At 46.5% G+C, this 13,356-nt stretch overlaps 1 protein-coding gene across 3 annotated transcripts; it reads left to right on the top strand.

The window, feature by feature from the left end:
• Nucleotides 1-271: 271 nt before the first annotated feature.
• On the top strand, nucleotides 272-11,060 carry FUS (FUS RNA binding protein). Of its 3 annotated transcripts, none has more exons than XM_045875397.3 (15): nucleotides 272-410; nucleotides 1,957-1,981; nucleotides 2,069-2,223; nucleotides 2,953-3,094; nucleotides 3,312-3,502; nucleotides 3,701-3,908; nucleotides 5,507-5,541; nucleotides 7,033-7,065; nucleotides 8,071-8,174; nucleotides 8,588-8,717; nucleotides 9,244-9,345; nucleotides 9,493-9,616; nucleotides 9,948-10,048; nucleotides 10,372-10,519; nucleotides 10,771-11,060. In XM_045875397.3, the coding sequence occupies exons 1-15, from the start codon at nucleotides 398-400 to the stop codon at nucleotides 10,808-10,810; spliced, it is 1,551 nt and encodes a 516-aa protein (XP_045731353.1). In that variant the 5' UTR covers nucleotides 272-397; the 3' UTR covers nucleotides 10,811-11,060. The 3 variants fall into 3 exon arrangements, with proteins under 3 accessions (XP_045731353.1, XP_045731352.1, XP_045731354.1); XM_045875396.3 differs by having other exon boundaries at nucleotides 273-410; nucleotides 2,950-3,094; XM_045875398.3 differs by having other exon boundaries at nucleotides 273-410; nucleotides 2,950-3,094; nucleotides 3,312-3,478.
• Nucleotides 11,061-13,356: the final 2,296 nt, after the last annotated feature.

Below are 13,356 nucleotides of genomic sequence, written 5' to 3' on the forward strand. Positions count from 1 at the left end.
TCCGCAGACGCCCTGGGCCCCTCGCTCCGCCCCCGGAGGGTAATCAGACTGTACCATACCTTTATAGCGGTGGAGGTGAATCGTGGGCTAGTCCTGCAGGGCGAGTCAGAGTGCTTTGCCAAAAAAAAATAGGATTACACATGTTACTTAGAAGGTTATTAGTTAATATGCTTCCCCTCTGTCTGTTAGGATCCTCTATAATCCCTGAAGAGTTGTGGGAGTCCGGCCATGCTCCCCCCCTTTCCTTTCCACATTTGGTGCATTCCTCCGCGGTGCGTAGGCGGGGAGGCGTACATAAACCTCGACGCAGGAGGCGGGGCTGCTCAGTCCTCGAGGCGTCGGTGCTCCGCGGTGTTGGGATCTTGTTGCTTGTCGGCCTGTGCGCGCGTGCGCGGACATGGCCTCAAACGGTATGTAAGGGCGCGAGGCGGCGGTGGCGTGGCGGCCTGGGGCTTCGTTCCCTCCCAGCTGGGTTTTTGTTTTTCGGTGGGAGCTGGGCGGCGATCGCGTGTAGGGTCTTCTCTCACCACTGTGGCGGGAAGCAGCGAGAGGGGTGGAAGGGGGGAGGCGCATGTCGCCATTTTGTTTCGCTCCTCTGGCGCCTTTCGCCGGGTAGGGGGATCTTGCCTTCGCAGCCCCTTTACTTGAGAGGAGATTTAAGAGGGACGCTTCTTGGTGATTTGAAACGTGAGACACAGATGGAAATGCTCGATCCCGAAGGCTTTTTTCCCCTCGTTCCCGGCCGCGAGCTCGGGCCCGCTTTGTCGCAGTGCTGCATCCGGGCACTCGGTGCGCGCACGCGCTCTGCTGGCCCCTCCCCCCTTTCTCGCGGCGCGAACCCCCTCCCGCCTCGTGTTAGCCCTGTTTTTTTGTCGCGATACCCTCCGCTGGAGACTCCGCGGCGCGCGTCCGGTGTGGGCCTCGCCCCCGGGGTCCCTCGGGAAGGGGCGGGACCGCCTGGTTCCCGCCTTGGTTGCCACGCGGCCGGGGGCGGAGGCTCGGGATCGGGGCCGTGCGCCCGCTTAACGGTTTGGGGGAGGCCCTAAGGGGTCGTCTAACGGACTTGGGACCGGGCCCGAGGGTTTTCCCGCCTAAATTTCCGCTTTCTGAGGTGGGAACCGAAAGGAACGGCCACCCGAGGCCACACCCTCTCCCGGTCCTTTGCCCTTTTCCTGCGGGGGAAGCGCCTCGTTTCCTGTACTGAGGAGATGAGTTGATCTGACTGGTGCGCCTTCAGTGGGGCGATTTAAAAGCGCTTTCGCTACCTTTGCTTTGCCAAGACTCCCCACAGCCCCGGGGAAGGCAAGGTAGATGAGAAAACGGAGTCATTTGGAGCCACGGGGCTCGGGACTTGAGTACCAGTTGATTGGCCTCCCAAGGCGAACTCTCTGACGATCCCTGTCATTTGGGTTCAGAGAGTTCTCTTGGTTACCTGGCTTTGCACTAAAAGCCCATTTTGCCATTCTCCGAGATGGGGCAAAGGGTGAAGAATGCCCTCATTTGAGACGCATCTGTTCTTCGGGCCTTGCTTGAGAGAGTGGAGGCCACATCCCCATCATTGCTGCCTCCAGCTTGCATTAAAATGTCCCACTTAAGTAAGTTTGTGACTTTAGCTTGACTGTTGGTGATACCTTCCTACAGAGTGGGTAAATGTGTAGATTTGTGCAGTTGCTGACATCATTGAATTTGCAGAAAATGTAGTTTTCCACCAAGATTCCAGTGTTTTTTTCCAGTAGTACAACTTAATCGGGTGTCTGTAAAAGTTCGGTTTTTATTTCATTGTAAGAAAACTTGATTATGATTTGCGAGCTTGTCCTTCCTTTCACAAGGGAATTTCTGCCTTTGATGCAACATAGTTGATACTATCTGGAGGCCCCAGGGCTTGAGTTAAGAAATTTAATTCTATTCTACTCTCAGGGATGGCTGAAGGTAATGTAATTGTATTTTCTTTTGCAGACTACACCCAACAAGCAACCCAAAGGTGAGTTGTCATTTCAGGGCTTCCCGTTTGTAGAGTGGCAAGGGGTGGCTAAGGTATCTTTTCCTGATTGCACGGTTTTTTTTCCAGCTATGGGGCCTACCCCACCCAGCCTGGGCAGGGCTATTCCCAGCAGAGCAATCAGCCCTATGGACAGCAGAGTTACAGTGGTTATGGCCAGTCAGCAGACACTTCAGGCTATGGCCAGAGCAGCTATGGTTCTTCTTACGGACAGACCCAGAACAGTGAGTCTCTTTTATTGGGTTACCCCGCCTCTTCCTGCTCTTTTTGAATGTAGCTTTTCTTAATCTTAAGCAGTGCTGAAATGTTGAAACTTTCTTGTCCTTTAATTAGTTTGTAACCCTTAAAACTTTGTGGAGTCTGAATCTTTTCAAACAAATACTTAATTGGCTTGTAATTCTGGTTCTTTTTATTTTTGACTTTTTATCTTTCTGTTCTTGCTCTCCTTTTCTCCATTTCCCCTCAGCATGACAATGAAATGTGGGGGAAGAGTATTTCCTAAAGGGCGAGTTTTAGGCTTCTCATAGAGGGAGGGGATGATTTGCTTTAAGATGTTTGTGTATATCATGATGATACACAAGGGGTGGAATTTGCCCTGAGATCTTGATATGTAAATAATGTGGGTTGTCCTATTTGTACTACACACCCATGAGCAGGTTAAAATGCTGTTAATGAGTAAGATTCTCTTGGGTTATGAGTTATGATTAGTAGTGGTCCTGGAGACTGGCTTTGGGATAGGTTGGGTGAGATTGGCACTCCGAAGTTGGTACAAGTTAGAGTATTAGCCTTAGGCTGGAAGGGGAAGGGCATCTTTGACCAAGATTTAAAAGATTTCCAAGCAGCTTTGATTTTTCAAGTACGGGTAGCATTAGGTAGTACATAATGTTTTCAACCTGTTCTCTGCCTTTTTTTCTTCATAGTCTTTGTGATTTCTTTCCTTTTCCTTCTAGCAGGCTATGGCACTCAGTCAGGTCCCCAGGGATATGGCTCAACCGGTGGCTATGGCGGTAGCCAGAGTTCTCAGTCATCTTATGGGCAACAGTCCTCTTATCCTGGCTATGGCCAGCAGCCAGCTCCTAGCAGCACCTCGGGAAGGTAAGGAGTTTGGGGGGGAGGCCTGGAATATGATTAGGGCTGAATTGATGAGGAATGATGTGATCAGCAACAGGGGTAATTAGGAGTAATGGTGGGGGGAGGGGGCAGGAGTCTGAAATGGGGGTTGGGTACAGAGAATGGGATGTGCCAAACACGAAGTTTTAGACCTGCTGGCATTATGATTCTGTTTTTGTTTTTTCTTTTTCTTTTTCCTTAGTTATGGTAGTGCTTCTCAGAGCAGCGGCTACGGGCAGCCCCAGAGTGGGGGCTATGGCCAGCAGTCGACCTATAGTGGACAGCAGCAAGGCTATGGACAGCAGCAAAGCTCCTATAATCCCCCTCAAGGCTACGGACAGCAGAACCAGTACAACAGTAGCAGTGGAGGTGGTGGCGGAGGGGGTGGTGGAGGTGAGGGGTCTTCAGCTGTGTCTCACCCCTGTTTTCTGTAGAGGTTTATATATACTGCTTGGCCCCTTGCCCTAAAAGGTTCTTAAAAATTTTGCTTTCTTGTTTCTTAGCTGTCTTTATTTTCATTGTCTTTTCTCTTTTGGCACTGTTTAATGCCATGTGCGTTTTCTCTTTAAAGAATCCTTTCTCTCCTGACAGGTAACTATGGCCAAGATCAGTCCTCCATGAGTGGTGGTGGCGGCGGTTATGGCAATCAGGACCAGAGTGGTGGAGGCGGTGGCTACGGGGGAGGCCAGCAGGACCGTGGGGGCCGCGGCCGGGGCGGTGGCGGTGGTTACAACCGCAGCAGCGGTGGCTATGAACCCAGAGGTCGTGGAGGTGGCCGTGGAGGCAGAGGCGGCATGGGGTAGGTGTTCTTGTGAGCTAGGGAGTAACATCAGTGGGGAGTGTGGAGGGTTGCATGAATTTCCCTTGAAGCTCAGTTTCTTAGTGCATGGTTAGTTCTAGGAGGGCTTGGAGTTGGGGGTATTGATGGTTTCTTTGTACATCCCCATTTTTTTTTGTGAGAATTTGGGAGCCTGAACTTTCACCCATACCTCTGAATAGAGATTTGAGTACTGACACTTGTATTTCCAAAGAAAAAGGAAAAAATACATAGGTGTATATGGACTGGGAGTCATTGATATCCTAGGCAAGAAACATGGAAGTAAAGTCTTCTTTCTGTGCAAGGAAAACCGATGATCCCACTCCTGGTAATAGGGAAACTTGTTACATGTATTCCCATGTGTCCTCTAAAGGAGTTGTTAATGCTTAACCTGATGACTTCAGCTTCCAGGAGTTGTCTACTCTTCCCGTATTCTGTAGTCATTTGAATCCATGAGCTTGATTTGCAGTAATTTGACTGGCAGTAATGATTTTGTGTGTGCTTGGTTTATGGGGCTGTCTGAAGTGTGCAGACCTTTTGGACAAAATACGCTTGACAGTGGTATCCGATCTATTTGCTCCACTGTCCCCCTCCCCTGGTTACTTGTCCAGCTGGACCTTCTCTTTCTTCCCCTTCCCGCTGTAGTTGATTTGAAGTAAAACCTTAGATTTGATGTTAAAGCATTGGTCAAATCTGTTGGTAAATATGATTTGAAGGACCCTCCTCTGTCTCCCTTTGAAAAGGGGAGGAATGTCAGTGTGTTACTCCTTTTTGGGAAAAAGTAGGTTTTTTAAATGAGAGTTTGTGTATGGTAAGTATTCAGAGGTGGGTGGGGGCAATCTCAAAATCTGTACAAAAATAAGGAAAACTCTGTTGTGTGCGTGTGTTTAATGCAAAACTTTAAAAAGAAAAACAACTGTTATGTGACTGTTAACTTGCTCTGCATTTTATGTGCCACAGGTATGAAAGGTGACATTGCAAAATACTCCGCTCTTCTCGCAGTGTAGAAGGGGTGACCCCGGGGGTGGAGGGAGATCAAAAACAGCTCAGTAGTTAGGATAGGGCTTAGCTAAGTTTGTCTTGCTTTAAGGGGAAATTGCCTTTGGTTTTGACTTTTTATGGAATGGGGTTGGGTCTGCTTGCTGCTTTCAAAGCAAAAATCACAAAAGTGTGTTCAGGGCTACCCCAGCCTGGTGTGAAATGTCTTCTGGGTGAATTCGGGGTAGGGTTTTTAAACCAACTACTGGGTTGTCCACCACTCGCAACAAGAGGAAAAAACACCTGCTACATCGGAAGAACGACCAAGGAAAATGGGTCATTTTTTTTTCCAGAGGAAATAGATACATAACCTCTTAAAAGCAAAATTCTTAAAAACTGTGTCTGAGAAATTGCACACGTGTGTGTGACACGCTCAAAGGTCAGACAAGGGGTGGTCAGGAAGGGGAATGTATTTTAGTAGCCACTTGTATCTTTTTCCCAAAACCCCTACCCATGTTTGGGGACTGTTAAACAAAACCAAAAAACGCCCTTTTGTAGCCGTTGGAAGCTTCATGTCCTTTCTTCTAACTTGTCTTCTCCAGCGGAAGTGACCGTGGTGGCTTCAATAAATTCGGTGGTAAGTGAACAGAGTTTCCAAAACTCCCAACTCCCAGCAATGCTTTGTCTGATTGTTCATTTGCAGATGTCTTAGCGTGTCTTAAGTGTCAAAGGTTTTGGAGTGTCCAGAACCACCTCCAGAAAGGGGTGGGGTAGAATTCCACCTGCTGCCAGATGCGTGCTAACCTGGAGGCAGGCGGGGTAAGACTCCGCAGTCGTCTGGTGCCAAGTTGGTTTGACCCAGGTCAATAAGAGGTGTTTAGCAGGCCTCTGACAGGAGTGTTGCCACCCCTGGCACTTAGTGATGACCATTGTGAGAAACTGGAGAGTGTGTGCTGGAACACGTGGTGCCAACTTGGCTTTAGGATCCTTTTGATCATTGTGTCCAAGGCTAGTGTGTGTGTGTGTGTGTGTGTGTGTGTAACAACCTCCAAATGTTTTAATTCTGGAAGGGGGATGTGAAATGCTGCCCTGCCCTGAGGATGGTGAAGTTGGTATATATTTATATATTAAATGCTGAATGGTGTCAATGCAATTCTACATCTATGTACTTAAACTCAACTCAGATGGGCAAATAGAAACTAGCTCTGGGAAGGAAGGTGTGGACTACTACAAGAAAGGTTGGGAGCATGTGTGGCTCATGGGAAATAACCAGGTCTTAACAGCACAAACTGAATTCATGGAAAAATGGCAAATTTGAGAAGTCTCCCAGTAAGCTGGAACTTTTCTGGTTTGGTTAACTAACAAAAAGGTTTCTTGATTTGTCTCAACATTTAAAGCCAAAGGTTCGGGTTCATGATTTAGGTGTCATTGAGTGTGGGTACAATATATATGGTGAATTCAGAGAAACTTTGGTCAAAGATGGTCTCTGGAAAAAAAATAGAGGCTACATTATGGAAATAAGATTTCTGGTCTGTTCCCTGGGACATGCTTTAAAAATAACAATAGTTATTATGTATGTTTTTTTATTTATGTGGTTGGGGAAACAACATGGTTTTAAGAATGGTTTGTAAAGATGAAATTAAAAATTGTTCCACAAGGGATAAGTGTCTTTGGTGTTAAAGTTTGGAGAAACTGGATGGATGCATATCACATTGCTGGTGGTGAGCCCATTTCTCTCTGGGGTGAGAGAATAGGGCCAAGCTATGAGTTGGTTTTGTTAACTGCAATGGGTCTCCCTCCTGACCCCCCTCCCCCCCCCAGTCTGTGCTGAGGACATTTCCCAGCCTGAGCTGGGGGCGGCAGAATTTTCTGAAGTGTGGAGTTGTCCCTGTGGGGACTCAGGTTACATACAGATCTTAAGAAAAGGGGCCTGTGTCTTCCCCAGCCCTGTCTAGGATTTACTCTGGGCAGGCAACCCAGGACAGGGTTTGGATGAGGCTGTGAGCACTTACCTGATAATTTTGCAAGAGTTTGGATTGGTGTTAAATTTTTTCCTTGTTTGTCTCTCCCTGTTGACTAACAGCTTCTCTTTCCTTGTTTGTTTTTTTTTTTTTTCATGTCACTTAAGGCCCTCGGGACCAGGGATCACGTCATGACTCTGGTGAGTCCACAGCTGGCATGAAAGAATGGCTAATGTGGTATTGGGATTTTTCTTGGCTGTTCTTTGACACTTCAGGGATCTGAAAAAGAGTAGAAGTAGAGCGGCGCCTGGGTGGCTCAGTTGTTAAACGTCTGCCTTCTGCTCAGGTCATGATTTCAGGTCCTGGAGTCAGCCCTGCATTGAGCTCCCTGCTCCGGGGGAAGCCTGCTTAGCTCCCCATTTCTGTGTTTTTGCATCTGTGCGCACACGCGCGCGCTCGCTCTCTGTCAAACAAATACAGTCTTTAAGAAAAAAAGAGGGGCACCTGGGTGACTCAGTCAAGCATCTGCCTTCGGCTCAGGTCATGATCCTGGGGTCCTGGGATGGAGCCCAGCCTCAAGCTCTCTGCTCAGTGGGGAGTCTGCTTCTCCCTTGCCCTCTATGTGCTGCTCCCCTTGCTTGTGCTCTTTCTCTGTCAGAGTGAATAAATAAAATCTTAAAAAAAAAAAAAAGCAAGGGTAGAGAAGAAGGAAAATGAAGGAAAGGGAGTTTAGGTGTAGTTATAATTAGCAATGATCTGGAAATTATCTCCTCAGTGGTTTCTTTACTGAGCAACTTAGTAGGTCTGGGAGCATTCTGATAAGCTGCAGTTCTAACAAATCCGAGGAGATGGTGATATATTTCTGTGTAGACATGTTCTGGTACTGCTGATTTAAAGCAGTGGATTTTAAAAATGGGGATCATGACCAAATTAGTAAACGCAAGAGACCCATAAAGGGAAGGATTTAAGTCTCTCTTGGTTGTGTGTTGGGTTTGAGTGTAAAAAAGGTTTCTTACCTTGGGTCTTCAGTTGAAAATTGACACACACTGCTGTACTGTGATCTTCGGCAATGAACTCCTGAGCCCTGGTTTCTTTTATGGATAGTAACGCATTTCAAAGGGATTTTTTTCTTTGAAAGTTTAACATCCAGTATTGTTTTACCTTCGCTGGTTTTCTTCAAATTCACTTTTTTGTTGTTCAAGCAGAACAGGATAATTCAGACAACAACACCATCTTCGTGCAAGGCTTGGGCGAAAATGTTACAATTGAGTCTGTGGCTGATTACTTCAAGCAGATTGGTATTATTAAGGTACTGTGGAACATAGTGGGTGCTTGCTTTTGTGTCAGTGCTGCAGGCCTTTGGATTTCATACATTAGTAAAAGTAAAATGGTTGTCAGCTTAATCTGTTGAGGAAAGAACATTAGATGTTGCTATTTTCTAAAGGAAAGCACATCTTCACACAGAAAGGCACAGTTGATAAGGAAGGGAGTGTCCTAAGCTTTTGAATTTGTAGCTTATATTCTTTAGTTTTATGGGTCAACATTGAAGTGAGAGATCATTGTAATGATTTTAATTCAAGTTATACGTGAGATAGGAAACAGTAATTGGGAAGAGAGGAGCTGAAGTATGGTTATGCTAAACCTCAGGTTTTTGAGAAGGAAGGTGGAAGGTGGGTAGTGCTATCTTGTAAGACTCACGTTATCTTGTGTTGCTTTTTTCAGACAAATAAGAAAACAGGACAGCCCATGATTAATCTGTACACAGACAGGGAAACGGGCAAGCTGAAGGGAGAGGCAACAGTGTCGTTTGATGACCCACCTTCTGCTAAAGCAGCTATTGACTGGTTTGATGGTACGTATGAGGAGGCTGGTGTGGGGTGGGTGGGATAGGGCAACTAGCCTTGGGAAACAGGTTACATTTTCAAGGTTCCTTCTACGTCTTCCAACACTTTTTATCTGCTACTTTAGTGTATACACTTGACCATTTCACAACACGGGGGTTTAGGGCTGCCCGACCCCTGTGTAGTTACAAATCTGCATATAACTTGACTTCCCCAAAAGTCATTTGCCTACTTTGGACTGGAAGCCTTACTGATAAGTCGATAAACACATATTTTGTATATTGAATGTTACTAAGACAATGTTATTAAGACAAGACATTTTTAAGAAAACTCACTTAATGTACTGTGTTGTATTGAAAAAATCTGCATGTAAGTTCTAACCCGTGTTCAAGGGTAAACTGTTGTCTTTGGCTTATATGTCTTCTGATTACAAACTTTTTCAGGAAGGTGTAGAGTCTCCTCTTGATCGTACCAAACTTGTTTTTGGATCCACAACTCTTAATAGAAGGTCTCTCTATATCTTCTTTATTGCATTAGGTAAAGAATTTTCTGGGAATCCCATCAAGGTCTCATTTGCTACTCGGCGAGCAGACTTCAATAGGGGCGGTGGCAATGGTCGTGGAGGCCGAGGGCGAGGAGGTGAGGAGCTACTTCCTGCTGCTGGTATGAAGAGGTGATGGGTAGAGTAAGGACAGGGAGAGGATGGTCAAGGCTTGTGTAGGAAAAGGTTAGGTTAGGCTGATCACACTTGTAAGGGGAGCAGACCCATATTTCTGTCTTCACTAGGACCCATGGGCCGTGGAGGCTACGGAGGTGGTGGCAGTGGTGGCGGTGGCCGGGGAGGATTCCCCAGTGGAGGAGGTGGTGGCGGCGGCCAGCAGCGAGCTGGTGACTGGAAGTGTCCTAATCCGTGAGTGAAACTTTTTCTTTAGTCCTCTAAATGTGTGCCGTTTGATACAATGGCACAGTTGGGAGGTTTTCTAGACAGATGTCAAGGTCACACTGATGGGGACAGATTTGGCTGAGGGCTTACCTGATTAAGGTTGTTATAGTGGGAAAGATAACTAGACTGGGTTCAAAAATCTGTAGTTTTTGTTCCTGGTTCTGCTCCTGAGAAGCCTCTTCTTGCCTTTCTGAGGCCCCCGTTTTCCTCACTGTTACCTTTAAGGTCACTGGAATCTTTTCCTACTTGGTCTTGTTTACTCCCACCCTTCCAAACTAATTTTCTTTTTTTTTCTTAGTATATGTGAGAACATGAACTTCTCTTGGAGGAATGAATGCAACCAGTGTAAGGCCCCTAAACCAGATGGCCCAGGAGGGGGACCAGGAGGTTCTCATATGGGTAAGAAGGGACAGAGGTGGTAATAAGGAGTTGGGATCACAAAGCCCCCCCCCCTTTAATATATTACTTATTTATTATAGGTGGGGGAGGGAGGAAGGGGCAGGGACAAGCTGACTCCACACTTGGTGTCCATGATCAGTGTGGAGCTCGAAGCAGGGCTCCATCTCACAACCCTACCTGACCTGAGCTGAAACCAAGAATCAGCTGGTTTAACTGACTGAGCCACCCAGGTGCCCCAGAAAGCCCTTAATTTTAAGCAGGGAGGTTAGAGGGAAGGTAGGGATTTGGGGGGTATATGATCTATCATATTTCTTTTGCCCTAGGGGGTAACTATGGAGATGATCGTCGTGGTGGCAGAGGAGGCTATGATCGGGGCGGCTACCGAGGCCGAGGCGGGGACCGTGGGGGCTTCCGAGGGGGCCGGGGTGGTGGGGACAGAGGTGGCTTTGGCCCTGGCAAGATGGACTCCAGGTAAGAGTCTTAAATTGAAATAACATTTTGAGGGCTTGATTGGAAAGCTGAGATTATAACCATAGTGTGGGGTATGGAAGGAGGGTGGGAGGATTATCTTGAAGAACTAATCTGTAGATCCACATTTACATTCTATCCTTATGAAGATGAGACCTTTCTTGGGGTTGGGTTAGCAGGGGAAGATAGGATTTTGGGGGTTGGGTGGGCGGAGAGGTTGGCAACTCAGACCTAATAGATCCTCTCTTTTGCAGGGGTGAGCACAGACAGGATCGCAGGGAGAGGCCGTATTAGCTTGGCTCCTGAGGTTCTGCAGCAGCTTTTCTTCTTGTACCCAGTGTTACCCTCATTATTTTGTAACCTTTCAACTCCTGATCACCCACGGGTTTTTTGTGTCGGACTATGTAATTGTAACCATACCTCTGGTTCCCATTAAAAACCATCGTTTTAGGTAAATTTTTTTCCTCTTCCCCCTCTTCACTCCACTGGAGGATTGATATCTGGGTCAGGAATGTGGGGAGTTTTTTTCTTTCAGATCATCCTGCCTAGCAGGAACTGGAATAATTTGTTCCTGCTTAGCAGGAACTGGAATAAAGTGTTTGATACTTGGTCCAGGGGAGAAAAAGTCAAGTGGCATCTTTGAAAGTAGAGATTAAAACTTTTCTGTCATGGCAAAAATTGGATGTATGAATGGGGTAAGTGAAGAACATGTGGTGTCATGACTGTGGCCCCAAATATGTTCAACTATGTGCGAGTTTGTTTTTTACCACGTTTATTTACATGCTGGTCTTAGTTTATTATTCTATCAGTTTTACCCTTTTTAAGATTCTTGGCTCTTTTGACACTTCTCTAAGGGTGGGGCTCAAATAAATTAGACTGGGTTTTGGGGCAGTTTTCAGATTGGCCAGCACATAGCTAGCCAAAGCGGGTCTTTGGGACCTTTAGGAAGGAGTGTGTACCTATTTCATGGCAGAGGTTCTTTGGCCTCACTCATTCACTTTAAAGGCAGAAGATGGAGTGCATGGGTTATTTGGCTCTCAGAATCAGAAAATGGTAGAGCCAAGATTGAGGCCTAGTCTTAGGACTTAATTTTCATTTCTTAGCATTTTCATTCTGAAAAGTTTTTTTTTTTTTTTTTTTTAAGATTTTATTTATTTATTTGACAGAGAGACCGCGGGAGAGGGAACACAAGCAGGGGGAGTGGGGGAGGGAGAAGCAGGCTTCCCGCGGAGCAGGGAGCCCGATGCGGGGCTTGATCCCAGGACCCTGGGATCATGACCTGAGCGGAAGGCAGCTGCTAACGACTGAGCCACCCAGGCGTCCCTGAAATCATTGTTCTTAAGGGGACAAACTTCTATCCCAAAACCTTCGTTTGCTTAGGTCTTAACGAGGGTGCTAAGTTTGAGGGAAGAGGGTTGGGAATGAGTTGATGGTAAGAAGAGGGAAAGTTTGCTGGGAAAGGAAGGTAGAGATAGCTCCTTATATTTCAAAGTGAGTGCCCCTCCGCCTGTTTTCCTGAAGGTGGGGCTTGGGTAGATAGGTGCTATAAGGAGACAAGTGTGTCATTTTCATATCCTGCCTTGACTTGGGGCTGAGGTCGTGGTATTTTGAGATTTTAGGCCGGAGCCTTAATTGGTGGTGGATAGCCCTCCATTTTCAAAGGAGGGTGTTGGGAGATAGAGAAAGGGTAGGGCCAATGAGTTAAAACGTTAGTCATTTCTCCTCTACTTCACCATATGCGTTTCCTGACCCCCAAAACTTTTTTTTTTCCTTCCCCAGCTCTCAAGTCTGAGTTTAGAAGACTTGTTTTACCTGCCAATGAATTGTTGAGCATGAATTTTAGTTAACATGGAACTAAAAATCAGAGCTAACAGCAAAAGTATTTTGCTGTCAGAAGCATAGCTTGTGGAGTTCCTGGGACTCCTCTCTGTTGAAAGTTGTCAAGTATGTTGAAGGGTGTTCTCTAGAGAAGGATGCTTAATCAAATCTGGTTATGAGGCAGGTTTTGCCTTGTCAAAAGAAGTAGTTGCTTTACTCTCCCTACCGTGTGGGGGTGCTCACTAACCAAGAATAGGTTGAGAATGGCTGAGGTTCTCCCAGGCAATCCTTTGGTTTGGCTGTTGAGTTTGGTACATGTGAGAAGCCTCTTCTAGAACCAAGGCTGTGGTAGTGGTGTGATCAAGCTGCCTTTATATTTCTTTGATCTGTTCGCTTAAATGATTGGCTTAATAACCTGATCCATGTTTCTGAGAAGTTTGTTTTTGCTTCACCTAATAGAGTTCCAGTGTTAGGGTACAGTTCTGGCTCCTGGATCCCTGCTGCAAGGGGTGAAGGAGGTTGGAGCTCCTTGTGAGCTTGATTACTGACTTGGGACTGTCAGTATTACAATCTTACATCCTTAAAAGGGCTTAGTGATTGGCCTTGCTCTTTTTTTTTTTTTTTTTTTTTTTTTTAAGATTTTGAGAGCTCCAGGAGAGCCAAGAGCACAAGGGGAGTCGGGGAGGGCAGAGGGAGAGGGAGGCCAGCAGATTCCCCCAGAGTGGGGAATAGGGAAAGGAAATAGTGTCCCAGGTGTCTGGCTAGTGGGTGGATCCAGTTTGGGGGCTTTTCCAGGACAGCAGATGAAGATGGAAATACTAGCAGAGGGAATTGGTTGGTTTGGTTCCGAGCAGTTTGTTCTGGTCGCAAGTGCATTGGTGAGAAAACATGAGACCCATGGGGTTTTGGAATTTGGACCCTCTCTATTCTTTGTTGCATTCCCTTGTAATAACCTGGCCACTACTAACTATTCCTGCCCAGTTTTTCCAGAACTCAGAGTGTTTCCTTCCTTTGAGCCTTCA

The sequence above is a fragment of the Mirounga angustirostris genome, unplaced genomic scaffold, assembly GCF_029215605.1.
Source record: "Mirounga angustirostris isolate CCGP_5_RB_7025 unplaced genomic scaffold, mMirAng1.0.hap1 SCAF_5, whole genome shotgun sequence".
NCBI classification, from domain to species: Eukaryota; Metazoa; Chordata; class Mammalia; order Carnivora; family Phocidae; genus Mirounga; species Mirounga angustirostris.

Excerpts from the sequence above, each read along its gene's own strand:
- FUS (XM_045875396.3), top strand. Across the intron at positions 3,095-3,311 it reads CCTAGCAGCACCTCGGGAAG|TTATGGTAGTGCTTCTCAGA; the intron begins GTAAGGAGTTTG and ends CTTTTTCCTTAG. Across the intron at positions 10,520-10,770 it reads CCTGGCAAGATGGACTCCAG|GGGTGAGCACAGACAGGATC; the intron begins GTAAGAGTCTTA and ends TCTCTTTTGCAG.